Raw genomic sequence first — 18,829 nt, forward strand, 5'->3', positions numbered from 1 at the left:
ATGACAAAAGTTTAGTTAAGTTATTAAAGACTGAAGAAAACATCTTCAGTGACATGTTAAGAGATTCTGAGTCACTCAAAAGACTTTCATTAAAAGAAGATCTAAAAAATGTATTTCAATAAAGAAGGAAATTATCCCAGATGAAATGGGATGGTGAACAAAGAAACTGACACAAATATAAAATGTAAATACAAACATACATCTAAACAAATATTGTCTGTATAAAAAAAATAACTACTCTGTAGTGTTGAATATGACCATCCTAAAGCCATGGGCAATAGTAGCATATAAAGAAGGAAGAGGGTGATTGTAGGTGAAAGTTCTAAGGCCATGATAATTGTGTAGGATGGCAAGATAGGTGTTTACTGTAGGTTTTGCTAAGTATGCCTGTTAAATTTCAGGTTATTTGCTAAAAGAACAGAAATGAAGTATACAAATCCAAAGTAGTAGAAAGAAAAAAAGTAAATAAAAGAGCTCTCAATATCAATCTTTAAAAAAATTTTTTTTATTTTTGCAGTTTTGGGCTGGAGCCGGGTTTGAACCCACCACCTCCGGTAATATGGGGCTGACGCTCTACTCCTTTGAGCCACAGGCACCACCCAATATCAATCATTTTTAAAAAAGAACAAGGAAAAATATTTTTATGAATACAAATAACATTAAAATTGTAGAAATAGCCAAAATCTTAATAATTAGACCAAACATACTAGTAAACGAGATTGAGAGACTAAATTTAAAAGCAGCTATTTATAAGTCTAAAAACTTAACAAAAGCAAAGCAAAAACTTAATAACCAAAAAGATTCAGAGTAAAAGACTGGAAAAGAGGTTCTAAGCCAAATAACCTAAAGAAAGCTGAGGTACCTTATCTTATTAGGAAAATAGGGTAGGTGTGGTGGCTCTTGCCTGTAATCCTGGCACTTTGGGAGGCAGAGGCAGGAGGATTGCTTGAGGTCCGGAGTTTGAGACTAGCTTGGGCAGCGAGACCTTTAGCTGAGCGTGGTGGTTCACTCCTGTAATCCTAGCACTCTTGGGAGACCGAGGTGAGATGACTGCTTGAGCTCAGTAGTTTGAGACTAGCCTAAGCAAGAATAAGACCCTTCTCTACTTTAAAAAAAAAAAAAAAGTTTTAAAATGAGCCAGGTGTTGTGGCATACACCTGTAGTTCTAGCTACCAGAAAGGCTGAGGCAGGAAGATCACATGAGCCCAGAAGCCTAAGGTTACAGTTGGCTATAATCATGTCACTGCACTCCACTCTGAGCAACAGAGCAAGCCCTTGTCTCAAAAAAAAAAAAAAAAAAAAATCATAAAAATAGACTTTAGAGTAAAAGTATTATAAAAGATGGAGAAGGTTACTTTATGATGAAACAAGGTTTAATTGATTATGAAGAAAGAACAATTCTTAACATGTATGCATCTAATAAGGAATTTAAAAATATGCTCCTATGAAGAGAAAAATACAAACTATGAAGAGAAATCAAGATAATCAAGACTACTACTGTGGAAATTTTCAAAATGCTTCTCCCAAGAACTGATAGGGCAAGCAAATACACAAAGATGCAGAAGATTTAACAATACAGTTAACAAGCTTGATTTGCTGCATTTACTTAAAATCCAAAACCAATAATCACAAAGCACGGATTCTCCTCGGATATACTTGGAACATTCACAAAAGTTAACCTCAGGAATAGGTTAACAAAGCAAATCTAAAGCAACCTTAGAACAATCAGTATAGATAAACCACAATGCGATTAAGTTAGACATCAATACAAAAAATAAGTATACTTTATAGATTTTTTTTTTTTTTAGAGACAGAGTTGCACTTTATCACCCTCAGTAGAGTGCCATAGTGTCACCACTCACAGCAACCTCCAACTCCTGGAATTAGGCGATTCTCTTGCCTCAGCCTCCCAAGTAGCTGGGACTACAGGTGCCCACCACAATGCCTGGCTATTTTTTGTTGCAGTGTGGCCGGGGCCAGGTTTGAACCTGCCACCCTCAGTGTATGGGGCCGGTGCCCTACCCACTGAGCCACAGGCACCACCCTATTTTATAGATCTTAAAATACCATTGATTACAAGGTTTTGATAAAATGCAGCAAGGAAGAGGAAGATTTCTCAACAGGAAGGTTTATCTTAGAACCAATAAAATGTGGTTAACTCAATATGGAGACTTTAAAAATATACTTCTAGGCTTAGGGCCCGTACCTCAGTGAACAGGGCGCCGGCCACATACACCGAGGCTGATGGGTTCGAGCCCAGCCTGGGCTCGCTAAACAACAACGACAACTGCAACCAAAACTAGACAGGCATTGTGGCAGGTGCCTGTAGTTCCAGCTTCTTGGGAGGCTTAGGCAAGAGAACGGCTTGAGCCCAAGAGTTTGGGGTTGCTGTGAAGCTGTGATGCCACAGCACTCTACTGAGGGCAACAAAGTGAGACTCTGTCTCAAAAAATATATATGTGTGTGTGTTGTGTATAAACATGTATACTTCTAAATAATTCCTGACTCAAAGAAGAAATCATAATAGATATTTAAAAATACTTAGAAGAAAATACAAAACATATACACTGAAAGTTAAGGAAAATTTATACTTTTAGATGCCTATACCTGAAAAAGGCTGAAAATGAGTGAGCTGTCTCTTGCTTATAACAATAAGTAAAAGAGTAAAGTAGAAGAAGAAAGTAAAGAATATTCCTTTACAGAAGGTTGCTTGTTTTGTGTTTATGCTCCATAACACATACACATCACTGGCTTCAAGACTTCACCAGACTTCAGAATCATCCAAGAAACATTTTAAAAATTACAACTCCCAGAACCCACTCCAAACTTACTGAACCAGAATTAGTGTAAGGCCTAGAAATACATATTAGTAACAAACTTCTCGATGATTCTAATAAACCCAGGAACTCCTGCCCCAGAAGACTAATTCATCATCTTGCTACACAAAGCAACTCTAACTGATGTATTTCCAAAAGCTAAATGGGCTTACGTGCAAGTCACCAACTAGGCTAATACAGAGTCTACTCTGTGATCTAAGGACTAAGGGACATAGTTACAACACCCATTCTGCTACCAGCAAGACCACTCCCAAGAGGTAAGTTACCTGGACAGCCCTTCCTTGGCACAGTCCAGTACAACTGCCTCAGGTTCAAATCCTAAAAGACCCTGGGCCCACAGGAAAGCTTATGTGAGAACTTGAAAGGAATACTTCGTAGCTTGGATAACGAGCCCTTTTAAGGCTGCTGATATTCCTCCCTGCTGCTGCTGTACCATGATGACATTTTCACATGTAGGCAGTGTTCCTAGGAACATCTGCAGCATATGGATGGTGGGCCCAACCACAAGATTGCATCAATACACTCCCTTCAAAACATATGGCTACTTGCCAAAATACTCTAGTGATTTTCCTAGTAGACTGTACTTAAACTTAACATCATTTTGCCTACTGACTAGATGGTCAAATCGAAATGACCAGACTCAATCACTCTGGTGTCATGTCAGGATTGGAGAAAGAGAAGCAAACATAACAAAGAACTTACCTAGGGGCGGCCCCTGTGGCTCAAAGGGTTAGGGTGCCGGCCCCATATGCTGGAGGTGGTGGGTTCAAACCCAGCCCCAGCCAAAAACTGCAAAAAAAAAAAAAAAAAAGCAACAAAGAACTTACCTAGACAGTGCTACCACCCTGTCAATCACACACAGCCACAAATAGATCAGTAACCCTGTCACGGCTGCCATGTTCTTTCAGGTCACAATGCCTTTGTAGTAACTGTTCTCTCTGCCTGGGCTGCTGTCACCTTTGTCTCTTCTGTCAAAGTCCCAGTTGTCTGGATCAACCTCTTCCTGATGACGTCCCTAACTTCTGCATGAGCACCCACACCCTCCCCACCAGGCAGTTATGTTCCTCCTCCTTGCTCTCATTGCACCCCACACCAGTCCTTTCACAGGACCTGCTACCTCACTTGCCTACAAACACCAATGCCTACATCTTGAACTCTAGTTTTCTTATTACGACGTGACCTTAGATGAAGAAAGCTCTCAATCTCAAATTCTAAAATAGGGATTATAATAACTTGTACTTCATTAACTGCCTTCACAGGTACCTATGGAATAAATGCTGTCACATATAGGAGGGGTTTAACACAATGCCTGGCACATGACAAGTACCCAGTAAAGAGTAGCTGTTAAAAAAAAAAATGTCTGTACAATGAATGATCAGAGAGAAAGGGTGAAAGAATAGAGAAGACACCGAAGGTGGAAGGGGGGAGAGAGAGAGAGGTGAGCCCACCAAAGGAGTTTTAGCAAGACTTGTGCGAGGTAACCTTTTGCTCTGGCTACCATTACAAGTGGCATTTCAGAGTACACAGCCAGAGGGAAATCTAAGCTGATTGAGTGCTGGCTGACCTCTTATGCTTCACAGCTCCTGCCAACAGCTTTGCTTGGGAGAACTTGTTCTTGTTTTCTATGGATTTCACAGCCACTTTCTTTTCCACTTCCTTCTTGTTTTCTGAAGAAATTCCAACCTTCTTGAGATTATTGTGAGTTACAGGTTAAGGATCAAACTTAATGAAAGAGCTATCACAGGGCAATAATAAATCGAGAGAGGGACAACAAATATACGTATAACCCACTAGCCCTTCAGCTATGCCAGGTAATGCCTGGCCTCTTTATTAAAAAAAGCCCTCTCCTCTTTACCAGTCAAATCTACCTAATTTCAAGAGAAATGAAGGTGACCACAGGAGCAACACAGCACATCAAGCCCAAAATAATACAGAGAAGGCAACTTTTCTTTGGATTCTCGTTGAAAATCTGAGCACAGCCAGAAAACCAGCTATTACCAAAGCCAATATCATGCTCGATGGAGAAAACAAAGGATTATAAAGAAATCAGAAAAAAGCATGGCTTCCCTGAGAACGTGTACTTTCCCTCTATTCCAAGGGTAAAACCAAATTTTGCAGAATGTCCTCATGAACTATTAGTGTCATTCAATCTTAGACATGAAAGCTAATTCTGCTCTACTAGTACAAGGGACTATCAGAATCACCTTAAGCCTCATTAAAAATGTTGAATCTTGGCTCAGCGCCTGTGGCTCAAGCAGCTAAGGCACCAGCCACATACACCTGAGCTGGTGGGTTCAAATCCAGCCCGGGGCCTGCCAAACAACGACGGCTTCAACCAAAAAATAGCCAGACGTTGTGGCGAGCGCCTGTAGTCCCAGCTACTTGGGAGGTGGAGGCAGGAGAATCCCTTAAGCCCCGGAGTTGGAGGTTGCTGTGAGCTGTTGATTGCCACGGCACTCTACCCAGGGCAACAGCTTGAGGCTCCGTCTCAAAAAAAAAAAAGTTGAATCTCCCTAAACCTACAGGAGGATCTCTAGAGGCCTTATAGTCTATTATTCTTTTTTCAGTCAGGCATGGTGGCTCATGCCTCTCATCTCAGTACTTTGGGAGGCTGAGGCCAGCCTGATCAATATAAAAAGGGCCTATCTCTACAAAAAAAAAGGCCAGGCATGGGTGACGCATTCCTATAGTCCTAGCTACTTGGGAGGCTGAGGCAGAGCAATCACTTCAGCCCAGGTGTTCAAGGCCGCAGTGAGCTATAATCCAGCCACTGCATTCCAGCCAGGGCAATATAGCGAGACCCTATCTCTAAAAAATAAACTAAATAAACACACTCTCAAGGTGATTTTAATGAGAAACTGTGTGCATAGATACCATAAGAACTGAAAAGGTATTTTTTTAAAGAATAAGTAGTTCCCTTATGCTATCACTTTTTCATGTTTGACGTCAACAACTGGCTCTCAAGGTCTGTCACTTTCACTTTCACTTTTAAGCTCTCTCTTATAACTTAGTAAACACGTTAAGTATTCTGACATGGTACAAGTACTTATTTAAGATGCAGTAGTGCCTTACTGGAACAAGAGTGACATCTAGTGCCCAAGAAATCTATGAAATATTATTAGCATAGAAGGTAGGGGATAACATCTCGGCTATTTGTCCATGTCTTTGAACAATGGAGAAAATTGGGTACCAGAAATAAGAAAATTATAACTCTAATCACTAACTATGTGCTTTTAAGTTACCTTAAAAATTTTCAGTATTCAATGGGGATTATGTATCATGCTCAGTACTATTCTGAGTTTCACCAATTTAATGTTTTTAAGGAAATCAGAGAAGCTAATAATATGTTAATACTAAATATTCGCTTTTATAAAAACAATGAAAGAGTAGAGGATGCCAAAAAACATCAGCATGTTGTGATATTTATTGCAACTCCATCATCAATTCTCAAAGAAAACTCTCAAAATATTAAATTTTGGAAAATGAAACAAAAATGGAAAAAAAACAAAAAAAGCACACATGTATTTATTTGTAACACTAGGACACAGACAAGACCCAACATTTAACTTTTTATTTTTTCAAAGTGAAGAAATACCTGAACTTTTCTGGAGGATGAAAGGAATGGTGGTAATAATCTTATTTTTGATTTACATTCAAAGTGTAAGTGATTTTTTCCCACTTAAGTCCCTCCCCCCAAATGCTTTAAAAATATAAAACACACCTTAAAAATCTCAAGAAATTCATTAGAGGAGGCATCTTATTTAAAATCTTGTATTTTAAACATACAAAATATTGCTGAATACTCGTTTAACCTGAGAGGAAATAACAAGAGTTCTGTTGTTTACATGGCACAAACCACAGCGTATTTGTGTTGAGAAGTAGCACTGTTATAAAATGTATCATATAATAATAAAGCAAAGCCAAGAACCAGCTTCTAATTTAGAGTTTCAATAAACAAATGTCTGTCTTTCAAATCCTATCTCAACATGTTTCTGGCTACTTGCATGCTTGGGATTAGTGCACTTTACATTAGTAGGCTGGAAGGCCTGCTTTTCCTCACTATTTCTAAACACATAGAACTTTCCAAGTTTCTAATTAAAGCCCATATCCCTAGAGCCTCTTCAGTGTTGTACTGTAATGTTATCAGGCCAGGACAATTTCCTTTCTCAACTGCTGCCCTGTTCATTCTTTCCTTTTATTTATTTATTTAAAAAAAAAATTTTTTTTTTTTTTTTTTTTGAGACAGAGCCTCACGCTGCCACCCTCACTAGAGTGCTGTTGCATCACAGCTCACAGCAACCTCAAACCCCTGGGCTTAAGAGATTCCTGCCTCAGCCTCCCAAGTAGCTGGGACTACAGGCACCCGCCACAACGCCCAGCCATTTTTTGGCTGTAGCAGTCATTGTTGTTTGGCAGGCCCAGGATTCAAACCTGCCAGCTCTGGTGTATGTGGCTGGCGCCTTAGCCGCTTGAGCTACAGGCGCCAAGCCCATTCTTTCCTTTTAAATGAAAACCAAAGGGCATCTCACACTCACAGCACTACTCTCCAGAATGCTGCTTTCAGAGACATTCTATGTCTTATTTGCTAGTCAACCAACAAAAAATTAAGACATTATTCAAGTGAAAGTGTAATGAATGCTATTTCCTTAGAGGAAAAAGCTTGGTGTGTGAAAACAATGCAACACGTGTATCCGCCCATTTCTACAAACATAAACATATTAATACCAATCTGGGATCATTAAGATAGGGCAAGGGGGAAGTTCAGAACCATCAGTCTCAACCCTAGGTGTAACTTCCCACCAACTCCTATCATCACGTTGCACCTAAACGCCACTAACAGAAATGGAACTGGAAGCTGGGTCTTTTGCTACAAGTTCTGATGTAAACAAAATCCCAGGGAATCTTTCAACATTTTCTTCCACGTAACTCTTTAATGGAAGCTGCTGCACACTTGAGACAAGAAAATACCAACTAACGCATACACAGTCGTATCACCAATCACACTACTGAGGTTACTAAACATATAAGTTCGAAATATCCAAATAAGCTTCCCCACAGAAAGAAACAAGTTAGGGTGGTCTTATTAACATCTCCTATGAATCATTCGTTAATTTATTCACATATTTACTGAGAACCTAATAGATGACAGGCACTAGGGGAATCAGAGGCAACCAAGTCAGATAAGTCTTTGTTCTTATGAAGCTGGCTGACTTTACATTCCAGCAATAAAGAGACAATCAACAAGCAAATAAAGATAATTTTCAGATAATGACAAATGCTATTTAAAAAAACGGAGACATTGGGTGGCACCTGTGGCTCAGTGGGTAGGGCGCCAGCCCCATATACCAAGGGTGGCGGGTTCAAACCCAGCCCTGGCCAAACTGCAACAAAAAATAGCCGGGCGTTGTGGCAGGTGCCTGTAGTCCCAGCTACTCGGGAGGCTGAGGCAAGAGAATCGCCTAAGCCCAGGATTTGGAGGTTGCTGTGAGCTGTGTGATGCCATAGCACTCTACTGAGGGCAATAAAGTGAGACTCTGTCTCTACAAAAAAAAAAAAAAGGAGACTTTACATCTTTGTATTTACCTAGATGGAAATGAAGAACATTCTCCTAAGTACCACAAGAATGGAAAAGCAAGCACCCAATATATTCAGCACTAATATGAAGCTAGTAGATGAACAAAAGAGAAAAACACAAATTCATGAAGTGGGGGAAAGGAAGAGGAAGAAGAGAGAGGAGTTGGGAAGCTCCCACCTAATGGCACCAGGTAGGGTACATGGCACACTTTCTGGGTGAAGGGCTCAACTACAACTTGGACTTTACTTAACAAACACAAACAATGTAACCTAATTTAGGTACTCTTATATTAATCTGAAATAATAAAAAATAAAATTAAACATAAAAAATGGTGTTACAGACAGCGAAGTGATGGGTACAATTTTAGATGCAGTGCTTGTAAGTCTCCAAAAGGGAGTGCTGGGAAGATCCTAAGCCATGAAATGTCAGCCCTGTGACATCTAAGGGTAGAAAACTTCAGGCTGAGGAAACAGCACATCTGAGGCCTGGATATGGCCTCACAAAGCTTGGTGAGAGGGGAACACATTGAAGGCCAGTAGGCTGGAGTGCAGTCAACATGAGGAAGAGTGGGTTCAAGACATATCAGTAAGGTGGGCTGGCCTAAATTAATGCAAAGCCTCATAGGGCCTAATAAAGAATCTAGACTTTAGGGTGGTGCTTGTGGCTCAGTGGGTAGGATGCTGGCCCCATATACTGAGGGTGGTGGGTTCGAACCTGGCCCTGGCCAAACTGCAACAAAAAAATAGCTGGGCTTTCTGGCGGGAGCCTGTAGTCCCAGCTACTCGGAAGACTGAGGCAAGAGAATTGCCTAAGCCCAGGAGTTGGAGGTTGCTGTGAGCTGTGATGCCAACAGCACTCTACTAAGGGCAATAAAGTGAGACTCTGTCTCTAAAAAAAAAAGAATCTAGACTTTAGGCTGGGTGCCCTTAGCTCAGTGGTTAGAACGCTGGTTGCTGGTCCCATGCACCAGGGGTGGCAAGTTTGAAGCCAGCCAGGGCAAAACAAAACAAAATGAAAACAATCTAGATGTTAGTCTAAATGCACTGAGAAAGCACTAGAGCATTTCAAATAGAAAAATAACGAGATGCCATCTATGTTTTTAAAAGTTCCCTTTGTTGTCTGAAGAACAGATTATTGAGGATGAGAGTAAAAACAGAAACCAATTAGATGGTCAAGGAGTCCAGAGGAAAATCTACAACTACCACAGTTGCAGTAGAGAACTGTAAGAACAGGAGAAATGTGGAGTACATTTTGGAAGCAGTTTGTGGCCCAGGTACCTGGAGGCATAGCACTATCAGTTACTAGAACTGGGAAGACAAAAAAAAACAAAACAGACTTTGTTTTGGGAGGGCAGTGCAATGCGAATGAGAGGGATATGGCATGGAATTGAGAATTCTGATTCAGCCAACTTACATTCATGATGTCACTATTAAGACATTCAAGCAGATGCCAAAAGGGTGACACTGAACCAAGCAAAGTCACCTTCGTTGCCTTCTCAGCCCCTCTATGGGGACAGGCCATACTGCACCAGTGGAGAAGATCTTACTAAGGACAAAGGAAAGTTGCTAAACATGTCCTTTTAAAACTCAGAAGCCAATTTTTCCCCTCGTGAGGTTGATTTGCATTGTCTCAGAGCCTAATCCCACAGGCGGATGTTTCACTGCAATAAACCCTCACACACAATACAAACTCCCCAAGTCCAGCTAGCTTGTCAGAATCACAGAAAACCAGTGCCGAAAGAGACTTTAGAGATCACCAGGTAGACAGCCCTCTTTCCATTAATGAGGAAATGGAAATCCACAGATATCGATGAGGAAAGACACCTTGCCGACTTCTCTCAAAGTACAAAGGATATTCTGTATTCTGTCAGTTCTTTCAGTTCTTCTTCTCTTCGTTGCTTTTCTATTAGTTCCTGCTGCCGAGAAACCTCATCAAGGAAGTTGGTCTCATCTTCATCTAAGCCTCTCACCATGTTTTCTGAGGAAATAATTAAACAAGGAAGACTTAGTAGGCTAAAGGGAAAAATAAGATTTTTCCTTTTCCTTTTTTAATAAACAGCAAATTACTCAGGGAATAAAAAGAAAGAACTGGTAAACACCATGGCTTTAGGATAGATAACATGGCATAAAAATCATGGCATTTCACCCATTACTAGAAATTAGCACAGAATTAAAATGGGTATCTTGAGCCTTAAACAAAAATGTTCAATGTGGTCTAGAAGGCAGGAGGTTCCTCTCTTCTACTAAATGAGCACCTGGAGACCAGACAATCGAGACAATAACATGGCAAGTTAGGAAAAGTGCTGCACGAGGCAAAAGTGCATCAGAAAGACCCCATGGAGTCCCCTGCACTGTATTTTCCGAAGCTTACTGAATTTGAACTGCTCCTCGTACTCCTGCTGCTTCCTGTCTTTCTGTTCCTGCAGCCTTTCATAGAGAGACCGAGGGTCATAAACCTCCTCTGGACATTCTGAAAAGAAAAGGAGGGGGGTGGGGGGGAAGAGGAGAAAGAGATAAGACACTTTAGAATTTTTTAAATATTATTTTGGAATCAAAAAGCATTTTGAAGGTAAAGTCTCTGCATGATCTGAATGTGAGGATAACACAAAAATAGTACAAAGCCCACAGCTGCCCTTTGGACCTCAGAGAGGGGCCAGCAGTTCCCAAAGCCAATTATCAATGTCAAAGGGCCAATGGCCTGAGACAGGTAACTGATTAAGAGGCTAGCTCAAACCCTCCACAGCAGCAGCGTTCCGACCATGGGTCCACCGTGTTGATGGAGAAGACTAGCAGAATCTCCTGGAAGGCAGAGTGGTAGATAGGAAAGGGCAAGGATATGAGTATCCTGGTTCTGCTCCTAGCTATAAAGGACCTTGGATAGGTTACTTCACCCCTCTGAGTCTCAGTTCCTCAACTCTAAAGTGAGGACAGTTCATATCAACGTTGCAGGGCTGTTGTAAGGCAAAGACAGTCATGCTGAATGTCAAACTATAAGCCTATATACCTTCAGGATCTTCGGGTTTTCGAACTTTCTCCCATTCTTCTTGCCTCTTTTTGCGCCGTTCATCTAGTTCTGCCTGAGAGACAAACCTCTTTTTGATAACAAGGTTACCGTCATCCCCTCCATCCATAATGGAACAATCAACCTATAAAGCAAAAATGCATTTCAAGTGAGAAATTCAATTAAAATTCAAAAGAGAAACAGGGAGAGTTGCTTGTCTTACCCAGCAACAGGCTAAAAATTCTCTACCAACTTTGAACTAAAAAAAAAATCCTCAAATTCATAGATCGCTGATGAAAACATTCAATTAAGGAATTTTCACACATCAGGTAGTTTTTATGTACATCAATGTTATCTACAAAGTCAGTGAGAGGACCTGGAATAATCCTCATTACCTGATGTTTCATAGCCAAACTCACATTGCAGGTATTTCTCTGTCCCACTGATCCAGACAAACTGGCCACCTGGGCACCCTATCCTTTTCCCAGTTCTCATCCTCCTTTTCCTTGTCTTTCCTTTTTTTTTTTTTTTGAGACAAGAATCTCAAGCTGTTGCCATGAGTCACAACTCATGGCAACCTCCACCTCTTGGGATCAAGTGATCCTCTTGCCTCACTTTTTCCATTTTTAGTAGAGACAGGGGTCTTGCTTTTGCTCAGGCTGGTCTTGAACTCGTGAGCTCAAGCAATCCACCCACCTTGGCCTCCCAGAGTGCTAGGATTACAGGCATGAGCCACCGCACCCGGGCTCATCCTCCTTTTTCTGTAACATCTGACATTATTCCTTCTTGAAATTCATGTTTCTAGGACATTACACTATCTTGATTCACCTGCTCTTGCTTCTACATAGACTCAGATGGAGTATTTCATGAATTAAAAGAACCTTAGTAATCGAGTCCAGTCTGTCCAGCAGGGAAGGTATACAAACAAGGGTGAAGGTGAGCCCGAAAGAACCCGATCTCCCAACTTTCAATTCAGTGTACTTTCCTGTATACTAAGCTAATGCCTCCTTTACATCTTTCTTGTCCTTCCTCCCTATAAAAACTCCTTGTCTGTGCCACTTAAGAGTCTACAATCTTTCTCTTTTCTCACTCCCACAGTAATTTCAACCACTTAATGCATATTTTGATGCAGAAGATTCCCAAATCTATTATTCTACTTGAACCGCTCTCTCTTCAGAGAAAAGGGGAGAAAGAAATATGGAGGAGAGTGTAATACTCCTTTCAAAATACATCTTTCTGCTTTTCTTTACTTGTTTCTTTCTATTTGAAGAACTGCAGGATTAACCTGCTACCCAGATAGGTTATGTTATTCACAGCATTATATCCCAACAAGTAGCCACCTATTCAACCCAATGTCCATTCCAAAGTGACCTCTAATAACAAAATAATAAGTTTCTATTGCTACTACAAAAATAAAGTTCTTACCAGGCACCAAATACGTTTAATGCATATTATCTCATTTATATGCACACTAACCCTATGAGAAGTATTATCTGTTTACAGATGAAGGTAGGTCACTTGTCCAAGGTAGAGCTGAGACTCAAATCCAGGCCTGACATCAAAAGTTCATACTCTTACTTCACCATACTTCCCCTCCCCCACAAAACCACCAAATCGTGTTTGAAAACAAGGACATGTTGATTTCAGCTTTCTTCCTACTTCCAACTTCTAGAGCTGAATGTTCATGCGGTGTTTTCATTCAGTAAAGATGGAAGCTGAGGGAAAAAACCCAAACATTCAGAACAAGAGAAGAATAGTCTCAGCCTGAATATTACTGTTGCTGAGGTTTAGGTCAATGTAACAACTATAAGAAAGAATTTTAAACATAACTAGAAAGAAAACTGTATCAACTGATAGCTGCTTTTGCTCCCACCTAAAGCCCACAACCTGGACACTCCTGATGCAGCATCACTCAAGTCTCCAGCCAGAGGCTTATTACAGAAGCAGAATTATTCAGTCTCTGTGATCATGCCAAAAATTCCTCAAGTCCTGCAAAACAACCTCAGCCAATAATTTCTTAAATGTCTCTGGCAGAGAAAAGGTGAACTTCATAGGACTCTAATGGATGGGAAAAACACAGTGAACCTTAATTTTCCCCTTTCTTATCCTCTAATAGCTACAGCTCTCCTTTCTTATCCTATATTTGCTATCTGGTTTCTTTCCCTCCCTATTTCCTAGTAAATAATTCAGAGCAAACAAGTCCTTTTAGCCCACCTAATATGATAATCTACCCAATTAAAATAAAAACAATTTCTTATTTTTGGAGACAGTCTCACTTTGTTGCCCAGGCTGGAGTGCTGTGGCATTAGTCTACCATACATACCCAGGAGACTGTCATCCAACTCATATATTAAAACTTCAAGATGGACCACTGCACCCCCTTCATGGGCAGGCAACTCTCTGAGTAAATCTGTTAGGACAGTTGCTCTTTAAAGTAAACTGAGCCAGGCACATTGGCTCACGCCTGTAACCCTAGCACTCTGGGAGGTTGAGGCAGGCGGGTTGCCTGAGCTCAGGATTTTGAGACGAGCCTGAGCTAAAGGGAGACCCTATCTCTAAAAATAGCCCAGTGTTGTGGCGGGCACTTATAGTCCCAGCTACTTGGGAGGATGAGGCAAGAGGATCACTTGAGCCCAAGAGTTTGAGATTGTTGTGAGCTATAATGCCATGGCATTCTACCCAGGACAACAAAGCAATACTATCTCAAAAAAAAAAAAAAGCGAACTGAAATCTCTCTTCCTATAAATTCCACACAGGTTTAATCCACTGAGACTACACAAAAGAATCAAATCTTCTCCAATATGACAATGCTTCCGTTGTTTCAAGACAACTCCCATGTTCCTAATTTGTTGCTTTTCTAAGCCAAATATTCCTAGTTGCTTTAATCTTACAAGATAGAGAAAAATAATAGTGTCTCAAAGCAGCGAATTTATCAGATTATATATGATTTAAACCTAGGAAATAAATACTACAATATAGCAATGCCCCTGGCATTCATTAAATGCATCTCTTCATTTTTGTTACACATTTTTAAAAATGAAAATAATAGGGCTGAGCAGGGTGGCTCACACCTGTAATCCTAGCACTTTGGAAAGCCCAGACAGGAGGATAGCCTGAGCCTAGGAGTTCAAGATCAGCTTGAGCAAGAGCAAGACCTTTTCTGTAAAAAAAAAAAAAAAAAAATCACAAAAATTAGCTGCTCATGATGTCACATGCCTGTGCTATTTGGGAGGCTGAGCCAGGATTGCTTGAGCCCAAAAGCTTGAGGTTGTAGCGAGCTATGATGAAGCCACTGCACTCTAGCCTGAGTAACAGAGTGAGAGGAGGGAGGGAAGAAAGGGAGGGAGGGAGGGAGAAATGGAAGGAGTGAGGGGAAAAAGGAGAGGAGAGAAGGAAGGAGAGGAAAGAGGGAAGGAGAAAAAGGAAAGGAGGGAAGGAAGAAAGGAAAGAAAGGAGAGGAAGGAAGGGAAGGAGAGAAAGGGCAAGAAGAAAATAATATCAATAAAAAAAATTTTCCAATATGTCAAAATAAAAACCTTTTACATTTCTACCTAAATAAGAATTCAGGAGGGACTTTATGGTTATTCTTATACTTGAAAATTAAGAAATTAAAATCATTTATTTAATTTTCATGGCCTGTTGAGTTTTTGGAAAAAAGAACCTAAAAAGATGTCTGAAGCTCAAAGGACTTCCTTTCACAAAAGTTCTCAGATACACATAAATAAGAGATTGAATTTGAAATAGAAACTCTAAAGAATTAAGAACGCCCCAGCATTATAAATCACTTTTAGAAAAAGACGAATTTATGAAATTCCAAGAATTTCTTACTCTTTTTTGTCACTCTTTTCTTTTTATTTATTTATATTTATTTATTTATTTGTGGTTTTTGGCCGGGGCTGGTTTGAACCCGCCACCTCCGGCATATGGGACCAGCGCCCTACCCCTTTGAGCCACAGACACCGCCCATTGTCACTCTTTTCTATTAGGTTTAGAATTCAACTTGTATGTAAATGGGTTTAGTCTATGCTATTATTACCATCTTTTACACACAAGGACAAAACCAAGAATCACAGTTAGTTAATAAAAATCAAGAAATAAAAACAATTTTTTTATTTTTGGAAGCAAGTCTCACTTTGCCCAGGCTGGAGTGCTGTGACATTAGTCTAGCTCACAGCAACCTCAAATTCCCGGGTTCAAGGGATCCTTCTGCCTCAGCCTCCTAAGTAGCTCAGTAACTACAGGTGCCTGCTACAATGCCCAGCTAGTTTTTCTATTTTTAGTAGAGATGGGGTCTCATTCTTGCTCAGGCTAGTCTCAGACTCCGGAGAACAAGGGATCTTCCCACCTAGGCCTCCCAGAGTGCTAGGATGACAGGCATGAGCCACCTCACCTGTCCCATACAAGAAAAAATTTAAAAACAGGGCTTTATAATTTGACAGAGAAATTTTATTTCTCATTAGCTCTCAGTGGGCTGGTTTCCAGAAAACAGATACATGATCAAAATTTTAAGCTAGTACTTTGACATTCTCTTGATCCCATAATGAATAAAATAAACCAAGTTAGATGACCATACATAATGAGTGTCTATGAGTCTAAAAGGGACTAGGCTAAAACACAGACTGCTTTATCCATCTCTTTGTTCTTTTTTGAGACAGAGTCTCACTCTGTCACCCTCAGTAGGAGTGCCATGGCATAATAGGTCACAGCAATCTCAGACTCCTGGGCTCCAATGATCTCTTGCCTCAGCTTCTGGAGTAGCTGGGACTACAGGCTTACACCACTATGCTGTGTTTAGAAGCAGGGTCTCAACTCTAGCTCAGGCTGGTCTCAAACTCATGAGTTCAGGTGATCCGCCTGCCTTGGCCTCCCAGAGTGAGTCACCCTGCTGGGCCCTTTCATCTCTTTTTTCAATTTGCATTTTTTTCTGGAGATCCTCATTCTCTTGCACTTCAACTGCTATTATTCCCTCCTTTCTCCAATCAATGCTGCCAGGGACACACTGGCTAATTAATATGCAGGTCTTTTCAGTAGTACAGGTAATGATAAATACTACAGACTCTCTCTGGAATTCTGAGACCTTAGTTCAAAACTTGGTTTCACCATGTACCAGTTTTATGACATTGGACTTAACTTCTCTAAGCCTTGGTTTCCTCATTCACAAATTACACTCATCAATGGGATTCAAAATAGCACTGTACAACATAAAGCTGTTGTGAGAGTAAACAAGGTAATTCATGCAAAACACTTAGTACAGTGTTTGGCACATGATTAAAAATGCTTTGGAAGGTTTGCTGTTACTACAAAGAACTACGCTGAGTTCTGGACAGGCTATAGGAGTGAGAAAAATACTGCCTGCATGCAGAGGGGGCAGGGGAATAAATCAGTGACATAAATAACCAACCGAAATATTTTAAATACAAGCTGTGAGAAATTAGAAAACACATACATACCCCACACATTTAACTTTAAACAAAGATAATTCTCAGCCAGGCGCGGTGGCTCAAGCCTGTAATTTTAGCACTCTGGGAGGCTGAGGTGGGTGGATTGCCTGAGTTCAGGAGTTTGAGACTAGCCTGAGCCAGAGCGAGACTCCATCTCTAAAAATAGCTGAGTGGTGTGGTGAGCACCTGTAGTCCCAGATACTTAGGAGGCTGAGGCAAGAGGATTACTTGAGCCCAAGAGTTTGAGGTTATGAACTATGACGCCACAGCATTCTACCCAGGGTGACAAAGTAAACCTGTCTCAAAACATAACAAAACAAAACAAAAACAATAACAATAAAGATAATTCTCAAATTTACACATATACATTTTCCTTTTAGTGTTCTTTATTTTACTGTATTACTTTGTAAATAGTTCAATTAAAATTAACTCAGAGGCTCAGTGCCCATAGCACAGTAGTTACGGCACCAGCCACATACACCGAGGTTGGCGGGTTCAAACTTGGCCCAGGCCACTAAACAACGACAACTGCAAAAACAAAAAAAAATTAGCTAGGCATTACAGTGGGCGCCTGTAGTCCCAGCTACTTGGAGGCTGACTCAGGAGATTCGTTTAAGCCCAAGAGTTTGAGGTTGCTGTGAGCTGGGATGCCACAGCACTCTACCGAGAGTGATAAAGTAAGACTCTGTCTCTAAATAAATACATTAATTAATTTAATCAAATTAACTCAGAACTGTGAACTCCATGTGTCCAACACTGTGCTTGCTATAGTCTATGAGGGCATAAAAAAACAAATTCTAAGACTTAGTACCCTGGACTAGTTACATCGGATAATAATGGATCTAATAAGTTATCAAAGTGAATAAACAAATAAGAGGCAACACTAAAGGGCACAAATACAGATCAGTCCAGTTTCTATGCTAGAAACCTAGATATGTACCTAGATACTTTTTTTTTAAGCATAATCTTGCATTTTCTTTCTTTTTTTTTTTTTTTTTTTTGCCGTTTTTGGCCGGGGCTGGGTTTGAACCTACCACCTCCGGCACATGGGGCTGGCACCCTACCCTTTTGAGCCACAGGCACCACTCGCAATTTTATTTTTTTAATTTTAATTTGTTTTTATTGTTTGGGATTCATCGAAGGTACCAAGAATTAGGTTACGCTGATTGCCTAGATACCTTTTCTTCATTTCCTTACAACCCACAAAGTTGTTGCTTCTACCTCATATTGACCTCTTTTTTTTTTTTTTTTGTAGAGACAGAGTTTCATTTTATCACCCTCAGTAGAGTGCCATGGCGTCACACTACTCACAGCAACCTCCAACTCCTGGGCTTAGGTGATTCTCTTGCCTCAGCCTCCCAAGTAGCTGGGACTACAGGCACCTGCCACAATGCCCGGCTTTTTTTTTTTTTTGCTGCAGTTTGGCCCAGGCTGGGTTTGAACCCGCCACCCTTGGTATATGGGGCCGGCGCCCTGCCCACTGATCCACAGGCGCCGCCCCATATTGGCCTCTTTTTAATCTATCTTCTCTCCTCTTTTTTGAGGGAAATATCCCACCCTTTCTACTTACAATCGTATTCCCTTAGCCTCCGTTTCTGTTCTAGCCCCTATTCAATCCTTTCTCCCCAGTGTCAGCTGAAAGATCTTTCTAAAAGGCAACTCTAGTATCTATTCTGTCTCACTTAAAATGTTCCAGAGACTCCATAGTATCTCTAGGAGAGGATTCCCAACCTCAATACTATCGACACCCTGTCAGGTAATTATCGTAGGCTGTCCTGTACATTGTAGGAAGGTTAGCAGCATCCCCAGCCTCCATCCACTAGATGCCTGTAGCATACCCTCAGCCACCAAATTAAAAAAAAAAAAAGTCTGTAGACAAGTCAAAAGTTCCTTAAGGAAAAAATCTGAAAGGAATGTCCATTTCCATGATTCTCCCCATCTCTCTCAATCTGCCCAGGCATACTACTTGAAAGCCA

At 40.7% G+C, this 18,829-nt stretch overlaps 1 protein-coding gene across 1 annotated transcript in view; it reads right to left on the bottom strand.

Annotated features, from left to right (window-relative positions):
* The window catches only part of PSME3IP1 (proteasome activator subunit 3 interacting protein 1), a 36,179-nt gene that overhangs the window by 10,502 nt on the left and 6,848 nt on the right, over positions 1 to 18,829 (bottom strand). The window contains exons 2-5 of the mRNA XM_053602421.1: positions 11,416 to 11,557; positions 10,783 to 10,881; positions 10,267 to 10,389; positions 4,402 to 4,534 (exon numbers count right to left, since the gene is read on the bottom strand). Of these exons, the coding sequence (XP_053458396.1) occupies positions 4,402 to 4,534; positions 10,267 to 10,389; positions 10,783 to 10,881; positions 11,416 to 11,542 (482 nt within the window). The 5' untranslated portion in view covers positions 11,543 to 11,557. The remainder of the gene's footprint in view (positions 1 to 4,401; positions 4,535 to 10,266; positions 10,390 to 10,782; positions 10,882 to 11,415; positions 11,558 to 18,829) is intronic.

The sequence above is a fragment of the Nycticebus coucang genome, chromosome 2, assembly GCF_027406575.1.
Source record: "Nycticebus coucang isolate mNycCou1 chromosome 2, mNycCou1.pri, whole genome shotgun sequence".
Taxonomy (NCBI): domain Eukaryota; kingdom Metazoa; phylum Chordata; class Mammalia; order Primates; family Lorisidae; genus Nycticebus; species Nycticebus coucang.